Here is a 12,514-nt window from a genome sequence, read left to right on the forward strand (position 1 = left end):
TCAGTACCCTTCTCCACCACCGCCAACACCAGGCTCCGCCCTTTGTGCCTCGCCTTTGTTCCGCATCATCTTTCTCTAGGATCATTTAGATGGTAAAGCATTGTAAGTAACATAAGGCCCGGGGAAGGCTGAAGGGGGGCAACTTATATCTCAGTATAACCACCTTTTCTTGTTACCTATAGCCTGATACCTGTAAAATGGAGTTGACATTGTGACTTATACACACAACCTCCCTAAGCTTAACATGCATCTGAAAAGGAACTTATTGCTCCTCCCTGGAATGGACGGGACTACAGCAAAGGTTCAAATGAAGCCCTTACTCTCAACGGCCTTCAAGGGGGGAGGTGTAAATAATAAGCACAGGTCGTGCACCATGGAAGAGGGCCAAAGGGCAAAAACTGATAAGCATGTGAACCAGAAACTCATGATCTGATAAGACATTCCTGCGTGCAAGCAGGCATGAGAAAGGAGCAATTATGAATAGACAAAAAAAATGTGGTTTAGCAACAGAGGGGAAACAGATGGTGTTCAAAGAAAACAGAATGATCTCTGAGGAAGGTAACTTGCTAAACCTATATGAAGCACTGTCTAAAATGAAGAGATATAAGCAGTTGAATCAGAACGATACTTTGGAGAGACAGTTACAGATAACACCTATGTGCAGCAGTGCTGTCCTCCCACGAGAAACTATTGATTGTATCTGTACTTTGGTAAGTAATAAAAATGTGCTTTTCTCATACGTGGCCTTAGTCTTTTATCACTCCAAATTGTGAGTGGCTGGTACATAATAATTTTGGAGTGGTGGTAAAAAGACTAGAATATAACACTTGGATGTCCTTTCTAACATGCCCCTCTATCATCCAAGAGTGCAAGATGCAAAGGCTTTCTTATAGTTAATCCAAACTGTACTGAGATTTCTGTTTTTTTCTTAGCACTGGTCATGTCATCTTTCCAGGGATACATTTACATTAAAAAGTCTCCCTTTAACCACTTTTTAATTTTTTTTTTTATCAAGTCAATGTGGCTGGTCCCTATGGTGCTACAGGACCCTTCTCACAGAGAGGTGTAGACCAGCCTTCAAATACTAAGTTTGCCAGAAAAAGCACTCAAGGAAGGCTTGGGGGGAGAACAGGAAAGAGGGACCCGGCCACCTGAGTGTACACTCCAGAGGCAGTAGAAAAACTCCCACGGTTCTCAGCCTCGGCCAGCAAACACCCCCAGCAGTTCACAGAGAAGACCAGAAAGAAACCAAATCAAGGAAAAGAGACTGAAGGGCTCACCTCATCTTTCACCTGCTGGAGAATACCGAGACTTGAGGGGGCTGTGCTGGGCTCCTGTTGGCTCTCCCAAGAAATATTGTTCACAGTCTGCACCTGCTGGAAGGCGTGCACAACCCACCAGTTCAGCAAGGCCAGTCTGGAGGGATGCTAGGGAAACACTGGTTATTGATAGATATGGAATAACTTATCAGCAGAGGTGATGGAAACAAAAATTGTGAAAGACTAAAATATGATTAGTATAAAGAAAGAGGTTGAGAACAACAAAAATTACAAAACGGAAAACACCTGGAAACGGGAGCTGAGGATGAGCCTGGGTGATAAATTAAGTATGGGACTGTGGGTACTAATTTACCCAGTATAGTAAAACAAATGAGCCTATTTACTAAGTTGAGTAAGCTGTTGAAAACACCCTGGCAATTAACATGGAAGAATGAGCAGGGACCAACTTTCCCTTAATGTGCAAGAGGTTCCTACATATTAACTTAAGGCAGGAGATAACACAGCACAATTAATGCCTCATAAATAGGTGTAGCTAATGACACTATGTTATCTGCCATTCAGTTAACACAAGGAAAATATTTTTTTCTTTATGTTTACTGAATGATATAATATCAGGAATGCCCCAAATATTTAACACACATGAATTTTGGCTGTTAACCTCGATTAACTGCAGAATCTTGGCATACTTTAGCAAATAGGCTCCACAAAGGAGGAAGATGTTAAAAACTGGCTTGATAAGGAGTGATTTATCATGCAGGATCAGTACACCTGACAGTTGGGTCAGATTCTTGGCTGGAGCAGTTTAGACCGTGTTCTTAAGTACACAGTAATAAAGTAAACATATAAACAACCAGTTGACACATCACTGGTCCAGGTAATGTTTTTGTGTGTCATAACTAACATCACACCTCATCTTATCTTCCTTAAACATGCTTTGCTGTAGACAAATAAATACTCAATTATGGGTCACAAATGCTAACAATTTAAATATTTATTCATAAACCATTTAAAATTTCCCCAGAACACTGAAACAAGCTTAACCTATAAACAGATGTACAAGACTAACAGCTAGGTAGGATAGATAAGCACTACACTTTTTTTTTTTTTGTTTAACTGTGATGGAGTTATTTTATAAAGCTTAGGATCAATGTATTTACATCTTTTGCTGCTTTTACATTTATAAAAATATTTTATTTAATCCATAACATTGTTTCCAAAAACTATTTTCAGACTTTTTCTCAGATATAAATTGTGATGGAGTTTCAGTAATGTAGCAGATGAAAATTTCAACACAAAAGTTCATTAGGATTAAAAACAAGAAATAAATCCTCTCTTGTTTACAGTGTAGGCACCGTTGAAAATAATTGTCCTTGGCATATCTAACCACACCAGCTTTTACAAGTGTCCTGTATATAAAAACACCATCATGGCAGATTCTGAATAAAAATGCGGCATTTCATGCACACCAATGCTATTTTCATCTGAATATTTGGCAGATACATTTCAGATTCTTTAAAATGTCTCTGTGCAAAAATAAAATGTGCAGGTCTAAACCATAAAATAAAACATATAAAATAAATTTACACCAACTCCAAAACGGTTAAGTATTGAAATACATGCCCAGTTCAAATGTTCAGCATAATATACATACTGGGCCAAGAAAAAAAAATAAGATATTACCCATCTAGCAGTACCATAAATATATAATTGAAAGCAAAGTTTACAGTCCAACCTACCATTACGAAAAAAAAACAACAAAATCACTATGCACTTTTTAGTACTTTTTTTGAAAGAATATCTATAACTCTGTTAATTGCATATTGACTGGTAAATACATCTTTAAAATAGAGTTTCACAAAATCATAAGCATATGATATTTTTAATGTGATTTAGGAACGAAGGCTTATAAATATTTTACATGAAAATGTACCACCACTGAGGGGGGAGGGAGAATGCTGGTGTCAACAATTGTTCACCCATACCTTCCTGGGAGGTACTGTTCACATGATGCCCAACTTTTTCACACTCCCCCCTTCAATGTACATTATTGAAATCAAGGAAAAACTTTTCAGTGACTGTAGTTTTTTTTTTACCCATTATTGCCCCAAAGACCCACCATATTGCTTTGAATTTGCCAGCTTGAAGAATGAAAAATTAAACTTGAAACACTTTTAGAAGTCAATGCAAATACATCAGGCCATAACTACTTCTGCTACGTTATCTGCAAAACTTAAATTATAAGACATATTGCTCTCAAATGTATGGAGATCATCGAGCTGCCCATAATTTGTACCAACAAAAGAAAAGTTCAATATATAGTGCTGCGGGCTTGACTACATATTTTCAAAGCAGGTTCAGCAGTAACATTGTACGGACTAATGGTCACCATTCACAATATGCTTATGAAAAGCTAGACTAAGATTGTTACTGGATTTACAAATGTTCAACTTATCTGCAATACAAAAGACCTATAAGTTCCATCAATGTACAGTGTAACGACACCACATCATACCAAACTTGCACATCCTACAGACTTACCAATATTTACTTACTAGCAAAACTGCATACCAACATTTATCAGATGAAACAAAGGAAAACAGTATTAAAAGTTATATCAGTCTTTACAAAATAATTTCCTGAAAATATAAAAACCATTTACACCATCACAAAAGAGTTGAAGCAGTGTTTTTCCAAATCCTTTATCACCATCATCAATATGTTTGTAAGGATCCAAAAGGCACAAGAAGCTTATGAGCTAAGCACTGCCAAGCTTGAAGTAGTTTTGGTGGGTTCCACGAGATCCACATGAAACAGCAGAGTTCTTTACAGAAAGGTTTTTTAGGATGAGTCATTAACAGAAAACCTATGAAAGCAAAAATAAGCCCAGTTAGCAAACATATAAAAAAGAACCCAACACGTGTTTATTTTTTCTAAAAACAAATAGTCAACTTTAAAAAAAATACAATTTGAAGCAGTAGCTGTAATATGCAATGATCAGCTTAGTACTGTGTGTTACTCTTATTTGAGCAAGTTCATGGGCTACAGTATAGGATATCAGTACAAATATCCTAACACACCACTCTATTAGCAAACAACCAACCCAGATTTATGGTTGTTAGCCATTTAGGTTTACTGTTGCTGAAGTACAGATGATGACAAGATACTCAAAAGCTCATAATGAACATGTGTGCACGCGCGTGTGTGGTTTTTTTTTAGGGGGGGGGGGCAGGGGAGTATCTCTCTATCCTCTTTCATCCCTCTTTCAGTTCTCCCTCCTACCTCCCCTTCAATCTTCTTATCACCCGACTTCTTCTGCACTTCTTATAGTAACAGTTTTGGGGCTCCCTGCCACTGTGCCACTTCTAACCCTTTACTACTCCAGCACTTCTGGTTTTGGGGATCAGGAGCTCTGCCACCACGACATTTCATCTTCAGGTGGCGAGCTTCTTCTGATGCTTGGCTATCAACTCCATTATATCTCCAGGTGGTGGACCTTGCTTCCTCATCACCCTATAACTTATTGCTCCTTCCCTGTTCTTCAGGTAAGTGCTTTATGGGGTCCTTTTACTAAGCTGCGCTAAAAAGTGGCCAGTGCTGCTATCAGCATGTGGGTTTTCTGTGCGCTGTGGCCACTTTTAGTGTGGCAGTAAAATGGCTGTGTTTGGGGTTTTTTTTTTTGTAACGGCCATGTGCTAATTTCCCCATTTGTGCATGGCCATTACTGCCGTGATCTCTTACTGCCACCTATTGAGGTGGTAATGGCTCCATCGTTAATCAGGTAGCGTGCGGTAATGTGCGCACGCTACTTTAGTGCAGGCATGCCTACTCTCCGCCCCCAGACACACCTCCTGCGGCAAAAAAATAAAAAATATTTAACGCGGGAGTAGTGCGTGCTGAAAGTCAAACTACCACAGGACGCCTCACCATGTCCCGCGGTAGTGACCTTTTATCGTGTGGTAGGCCCACGTTAGGGCCTATCACACACTAGTAAAATGGCTCCTTCAATGATAAGAGAACGTTTCTTCATATCCATCATATAGCTTTTTAGACAAATATTTTATAACTGTATTCAACCTAGGTGAATATTTCTTTACTACTTACAATTTGCCACAACACTTTCACTCACTTCTGAAATTTCTCCATAAGTTTCTTCACCATCTTGTCTGTGATCCCTGGATATGTAGCTTCTGCTGTGTTGATACTTTTTTCAAGTTCCTCGATTGCGTTTTTTCTGGATGTATTATGTCGGTCTTGCTGTTTCAGCTGAACAAAGAAAAACATAGAATTAAAGATTTAGCTCAATATATGAATGCATTTTGGGGGAAAAATGAGGGCGAATAAGATGCGTTACCTCTGCAAACACAGGTGCGATTATCATTGACAAAGAGCTCAGCGTTTTCACCAGATCTTGATCCTACAACACAGAAATTGTATACTGGATTATTTTGTAATCTTGCTCTTTATCCTTCAAGAATTTTGAATTTTTTTCTGTTCTGGAGTTTAAAAGAATGATAGCAATTAGACTGGCACAGGGGCATTGTTGTCTGCTGCCATGAGACCCAAATTCACTTTATGGACCATAATTTACTTCTTTAGGGGGTAATGTGAAGGCTTTGTACGCACTCGTTCCTAGCCTTTTATGAAGGACGATAGGCACCTATGTGTCTTTGGGGTACAGCAGAAGAAATTGTTGCTAGACTGAAGCCATGGACATTTATGCCTCTGTGAGCAGGTGTTGTATTAATGTGTAAAGTACAAACATAAATCATGACACTACCTGCACTCCACCTAAATACTGCCACAGAACATGCCCACATAAGGGTCAGAAAAACTCGCACTACTTTTATACATATAACTGGGTTGGGGGGTAATTTTATAAAAAGTCATTTTACAGGCAAAAAGGTTTAGAAAATAATCCCTGAGGTAAATTTAAAAGCCATACATGTGCAGAAATAGGTTTTAAAAAGCCATACATGTGAAGTAGGTCATAAAAATACCTAGACTACATGTGACAAAGTATCCACATGGTTTGTGTGTGTGCGCGCACGCACATACATACACGCATACACATGCTCCATGGGGTTAATTTTTAAGGGAAAGTAGCCACATATTTAAAAGCTGTAACTCAGGCCTTGACAAATTTTCATTAAATCTAGGAGCCAACGTCTAAGACCTTTATTGCGCCTCCTTCCCCACCCTTCCACTACTGTCTCCAGCAAAGTTTTTTTTTTTTTGGGAGGGGGAGGGGACAGAGGTTGTAATCTTCTCCAAGATCAGTAGCTCTTTTAGAAAATGACTTACTCAGGTTTTACCCTTTCCCCAATTTTTTTATCTGTGGGCAATGAAACTTGAGTACTCAGTTTGGTAAGGTGCCTCTGCTAATCACTGCAGAAGTCCAGATCTCTTTTCCCAAAGCATGTCAGTTATGTGACAGCACCCTTCAATCTAGACAGGTGATGCAAAGAGGCAATTACCTCTGTTTCATTTATTATTACAGGCTGGGGTACCTATCAGCTTCTCTCAGCCTTCACCCAGCCCCCCTTGTGCTCCTTTCTCCACAGTCTCTCGCGTGCCCCCCTCCCCAGCCTTCACCCGGCCTCTCGCGTGCCCCCCTCCCCAGCCTTCACCCGGCCTCTCACGTGCCCCCCCTTCCCAGCTTTCACCCGGCCTCTCTCGTGCCCCTTTCTCCAGCCTTCACCCGGCCTCTCTCGTGCCCCCCTCTCCAGCTTTCACCCAGTTTCTCTCATGCCCCCCTCCCCAGCTTTCACCCAGCTTTTATCGTGACCCCTTCCCGAGCTTTCCCCTATTCTCTCCCTTTTGCCCCCCCCCCCCAGCCATTACTGACAGCGCTACCTCAAACTCCTCCTTCCGCATGGCGATCAGGCTCTACAGATACTTTAGCCACATGGTGCAGGAAGCTGGGGAAGTCTTAAGTATGGTTCAAGTACATGCAGAATGTAAAAATCGCCCACAGATCCTCTTCAAAAATTGTGAGAATACTCAAAACATACAAGTGAAGTAAAAAAACAAGCTCTCTCACATTTTTTTTTCAAAAATCAAGGAGTAAAAAGACCTCATACTACTGCGGCAAATGAATCCGCGGTTACACTTGCACACAATAAAAAAATTATTAATCATGGGTCAAAAAAACCTCCTGTACAAAAATGGAACAAATTTCAACACATCAGTGCAATGCAATTACAGTCCTTGAGTAAGCACTTATCATAATAGTGCTATAATTTAGCTGAATAGTGCTGTGTCTGTATGATCAGCGGCTCAATCTTAGCTGGATAACAAAAAGCAGTGTGGTCCGTGTGCAAGTGTAGCCGCGGATTCAGTGGTCCATTTTCATGGTGTTATTTGTGCAGTAGTATGAGGTTTTTCCTCGATTTTTGAAAAAAAAAAAAAAATAAAGTGTGAGTGCTTGTTTTTTGCTTCACTTGTGTGTGTCAAGTACATGCAGAGCCTGATTGCTGTGCAGGGGCAAGAGGAAGAGTTTGAGGCAGCACCGACTCCGCTGAAGAACGGGAAAAAACAAAACAAAACCAAAAGAAAGGTATGAAATCCTGGATGCCAAGATGAAATTTCTAAGTGCCATGGCAACTTGATAAATCTGAAAGATGGTGTTCCTAGTAATCCTTTATTAGTAGATCATAAATGTAGAGATGGAATGTAAATTTTCAAAAGGGAAGAGATACATGAAGGTGTATCATCATATGAAACTTTGAAAATCAGTGTCAATCTTAAAGGAATTCTAAAGTGAATAGGTTAACCAGAGAAGTCTGAAGCAAAACAGGAGACGTATGTGCAAAACAATGAACATTACATATCAACTGAGCTGTAGTCTTCTGGGCTACTTGAAAAACCCACAACAATTTCTGAGACAAACCAAGGAAAAGTCCATGACAGTAGTCAAACAACAGAAAAAAAAAAAGTTTGAACAGTAGTTCTAAAATTATTAGAACTCAAAAAATTTGCTTAGATGACATATCATCCTGAGTTTAAAAAGCACTTTTTCGACTACTGATTTTAAAAGCAACTGCTTCGATAAAGCTGAATCTAAGGTTACACTCAAGCACTGCAAGCCCTTCAAAATAGGAATATTAATCACATCAAAAGAAACGGAAGTTAGACAATTGTCCTCAAAAGAACTGTAGAGAAACAAAATCTGAGTCTTAGCAAGGATACTCAGCCTAAAAGCTATTTGTAGAATATCCAGATAAAGTTAAGCTGACAAAGTTGTAAAGTTAAAGTTATTCAGTGACTACTGGATGAATAAGAGCCTCAAATTTATAAAACTGATGGGGAATGTTTGTAGCTAGTCAATTTGTAAACACAGGGGTTCCCTTAAATAACAGCACTATCTCTCTTCCCCTATACGGTGACAACAGTCCAAGTCATTTTACTTATATTCAAGTTATTAAAAAATAGAGTATAGCAGAAAATATCTTTGTTGGACTTCTTGGAGTTTACAGTAGAGTTTGTATAATTGAACATACTGTGCCATTTTGCATCTTCTTGGCATCTGGTTTCTTCCGAACTGTAGTGAAATTCCACTCTGGGTGTGAATTATTCTCCTTGTTGCTCGACTCCCTAGACAAAAATTACAAATGATACAAATCAGAGCAGCTAGTGTTCAATGACAGAACGTTACAACACAAGAAATAGTTACTACATGCATCCTAAGACTGCAGAAGATCTATGCGTAGACCAGTATATATAAAAACAAGTTTAAAAAAAAAAAAAAAAGGTTATTTCCCCATTTAAACCCCCCCCAGGAACATAGACCATCAGGCAAGGATAGAGAAAGCTTGCACAACTTTCCTTTGTAACCACATTCACATATTAAGTAGCACTGCACAAATGAAAAGTCAGAGCAATCTTGTCCAACATTTCTCTCCACTTACTGCTGAAAATCTTGGTGCTGGTCCCTATTCAGCACATAGGAAAATCCTCATATCAAGAAAGCAGTTATTTATTCTCCCCATGATTTCAATTTGTAAAAGCTGCTACATTGTTCAGGGATTTATCATAGTGCACAAAATCAAGTGCCCAGTTTATAGAGTGGATAATAATTCTATAATGGGGTGCCTAGTTTTCGGCAGTACAAATGCACATATGCCAGTATTTTAGTCATTTAATAGATTAATAGGTTCCAGCAAAACAGCATTCAGTACATACCATTCACATGGATGGTGTCTGGCCATATATAATAAAGCAAAGATACATACCTGTAGCAGGTATTCTCTGAAGACAGCAGGCTGATTGTTCTCACTGATGGGTCGACGTCCATGGCGGCCCAGGAACGGCAATTTTTCAGAGCAAAAATCTTCAAAGCTTTGATAGAACCTTCTGGTGTGCGGGGCGCGCGCATCGCACAGCCACCTTCCCGTCTGTCACGCAAGAGTCCTGCTCAGTTATATCCAAAAGCAAGAATTACAACAACAACAACTCCAAAGGGGAGGTGGGTGGGTTTGTGAGAAAAATCAACCTGCTGTCCTCGGAGAATATCTGCTACAGGTATGCATCTTCGCTTTCTCCGAGGACAAACAGGCTGCTTGTTCTCACAACTGGGGTATCCCTAGCACCCAGGCTCACTCAAAACAACAAAGAAGGTCAATTGGGCCTTGCAACAGTGAGGACATAACTGAGATTGACCTAAAAATAGAAACATCTGAGTATAACCTGGAACAGAATAAAAAATGGGCCGGGGGGGGGGGGGGGGGGGGGGGGGGGGTGGAGTTGGATTCTATACCCCGAACAGATTCTGCAGCACCGACTGCCCAACCCGACTGTCGCGTTGGGTATCCTGCTGAAGGCAGTAGTGAGATGTGAATGTGTGGATAGAAGACCACGTCGCAGCCTTGCCAATCTCTTCTATAGTGGCTGACTTCAAGTGGGCCACCGATGCTGCCATGGCTCTAACACTATGAGCCGTGACACGACCCTCAAGATTCAGCCCAGCTTGGGCATGAGTGAAGGAAATGCAATCTGCTAGCCAACTGGAAATGGTGCATTTCCCGACTGCGACTCCCCTTCTGTTGGGATCAAAAGAAACAAACATTTGGGCGGACTGTCTGAAGGAGCTTGCCCGCTCCACGTAAAAGGCCAATGCTCTCTTGCAGTCCAAGATGTGCAACTGACGTTCAGCAGGGCGGGTATGAGGATGGGGAAAAAATGTTGGCAAGATAATTAACTGGTTCAGATGGAACTCCAACACAACCTTCGGCAAGAACTTAGGGTGCATGTGGAGGACCTACTCTGTTGTGATGAAACTTGAGATAAGGAGCATGCACCACTTCATCAGCTGGATGAGAACGACATTGTGATCCCATGACACTGGTGGAGGATTGACAGGGGGCTTTGACAAAGGCAAACCTCTCATGAAGCGAACAACTAAAGTCTGTCCAGAGATAGGCTTACCCTCTACACGACAATGAAAAGCACTAATTGCCCTAAGGTGAACCCTTACAGAGTTGGTCTTGAGACCAGACTCTGACAAGTGTAGAAGGTATTTAGAGCGAGGATCCAGGGCCTTGCTATCACACCTCCTCCATTTGAAAAAGTAACACCTCTTCGTGGAATCTTTCCTGGAAGAAAGCAAAACCAGGGAGACACCCTCAGAGAGACCCAATGAAGCGAATTCTACGCTCTCAACATCCAGGCTGTGAGAGCCAGAGACCGGAGGTTGGGATGCAGAAGTGCCCTCTCGTTCTGAGGGTTGGAAAGCAGTCCAATCTCCACGGTTCTTCGGAGGACAGCTCCAGAAGAAGAGGGAACCAAATCTGACGCATCCAGAAGGGAGCAATCAGAATCATGGTTCCGCGGTCTTGCTTGAGTTTCAGCAAAGTCTTTCCCACGAGAAGTATGGGAGGATATGCGTACAATAAGCCCTTCTCCCAATGAAGGAGAAAGGCATCCAAAGCTAGCCTGAAGTCTGGAACAGTACTGAGAGACCATGTGATTGACCTGTGTGGCAAAAAGATCCACCGAGGGGGTGCCCCACTCTCGGAAGATCTTGCGTACGACGCCCGAGTTCAGCGACCACTTGTGAGGTTGTATTATCCTGCTCAATCTGTCGGCCAGACTGTTGTTTTCTGTCGGCCAGACTGTTGTTTACGCCTGCCAGATACGTGGCTTGGAGAAACATGCCGAAACGGCGAGCCCAAAGCCACATCTGGACGGCTTACCGACATGGGGGGGGGGGGGGGCCCACTTGTTGATGTAGTACATAGCAACCTGATTGTCTGTCTGAATTTGGATAATTTGATTGAACAGCCGATCTCTGAAAGTCTTTAGAGCGTGCAAGATCGCTCGCAACTCCAGGAGACTGATCTGAAGACCTTTTTCCTGGAGGGACCAAACTCCTTGAGCGTGAAGCCCCGCGACATGAGCTCCCCACCCCAGGAGGGATGTATCCATGGTTAGCACTTTGTGTGGCTGTGGAATTTGAAAGGGACATCCCAAAGTCAAATTGGATCGAATTGTCCACCACTGAAGGGAATTGTGAAAATCGGTGGACACCTGGATTGCATCCTCTAGATCCCCTGCAGCTTGATACCACTGGGAAGCTAGGGTCCATTGAGCTGATCTCATGTGAAGACGGGCCATGGGTGTCACATGGATTGTGGAGGCCATATGGCTTAGAAGTCTCAACATCTGCCGAGACGCTCTGGCCATTGAAACTACAGACAGAAGATTGTTTGCTCTCACCTCTGGAAGATAGGCACGAGCCATCTGTGAGTCCAGCAGAGCTCCTATAAATTCCAGTTGCTGAACAGGGAAAAGATGGGACTTGGGGTAATTTATAACAAACCCAAGTAGCTCTAGCAGTTGAATAGTCATCTGCATGGACTGTAGAGCTCCTGCCTCTGAGGTGTTCTTCACCAGCCAATCGTCGAGACAAGGGAACACATGCACTCCTAGTCTGCGTAGCGACTCTGCAACTACTGCCAGGCATTTTGTAAAGACCCTGGGCGCAGACGCCAGGCCAAAGGGCAGCACACAATACTGCACTCCCAGACAGAATCGAAGATACCTCCTGTGAGCTGGAAGTATCGGGATGTGTGTATAAGCATCCTTTAAGTCCAGAGAAAATAGCCAATCGTTCTCCTGAATCATGGGAAGAAGGGTGCCTAGGGAAACCATCCTGAACTTTTCTCGGATCAGGAATTTGTTCAGGGCCCTTAGGTCTAGGATGGGATGCATCCCCTCTGTTTTCTTTTGCACAAGAA

The 12,514-nt window shown here is 41.9% G+C and overlaps 1 protein-coding gene across 4 annotated transcripts in view; it reads right to left on the reverse strand.

Moving 5' to 3' along the window:
* Positions 1-2,253: 2,253 nt before the first annotated feature.
* STK26 (serine/threonine kinase 26) overlaps positions 2,254-12,514 on the reverse strand; it is a 138,958-nt gene continuing 128,697 nt past the window's right edge. For 3 of the 4 annotated variants that reach the window (XM_030208981.1, XM_030208980.1, XM_030208979.1), the window contains 4 exons: positions 8,780-8,873; positions 5,632-5,694; positions 5,407-5,543; positions 2,254-4,143 (listed from right to left, as the gene is read on the reverse strand). In XM_030208981.1, coding sequence (XP_030064841.1) covers positions 4,119-4,143; positions 5,407-5,543; positions 5,632-5,694; positions 8,780-8,873 — 319 coding nt within the window. In that variant the 3' untranslated portion in view covers positions 2,254-4,118. Of the gene's footprint in view, positions 4,144-5,381; positions 5,544-5,631; positions 5,695-8,779; positions 8,874-12,514 lie in introns of all 4 variants that reach the window. The other variant, XM_030208983.1, reaches the window with a different exon arrangement.

Source organism: Microcaecilia unicolor, chromosome 7 (assembly GCF_901765095.1).
Source record: "Microcaecilia unicolor chromosome 7, aMicUni1.1, whole genome shotgun sequence".
NCBI lineage: Eukaryota > Metazoa > Chordata > Amphibia > Gymnophiona > Siphonopidae > Microcaecilia > Microcaecilia unicolor.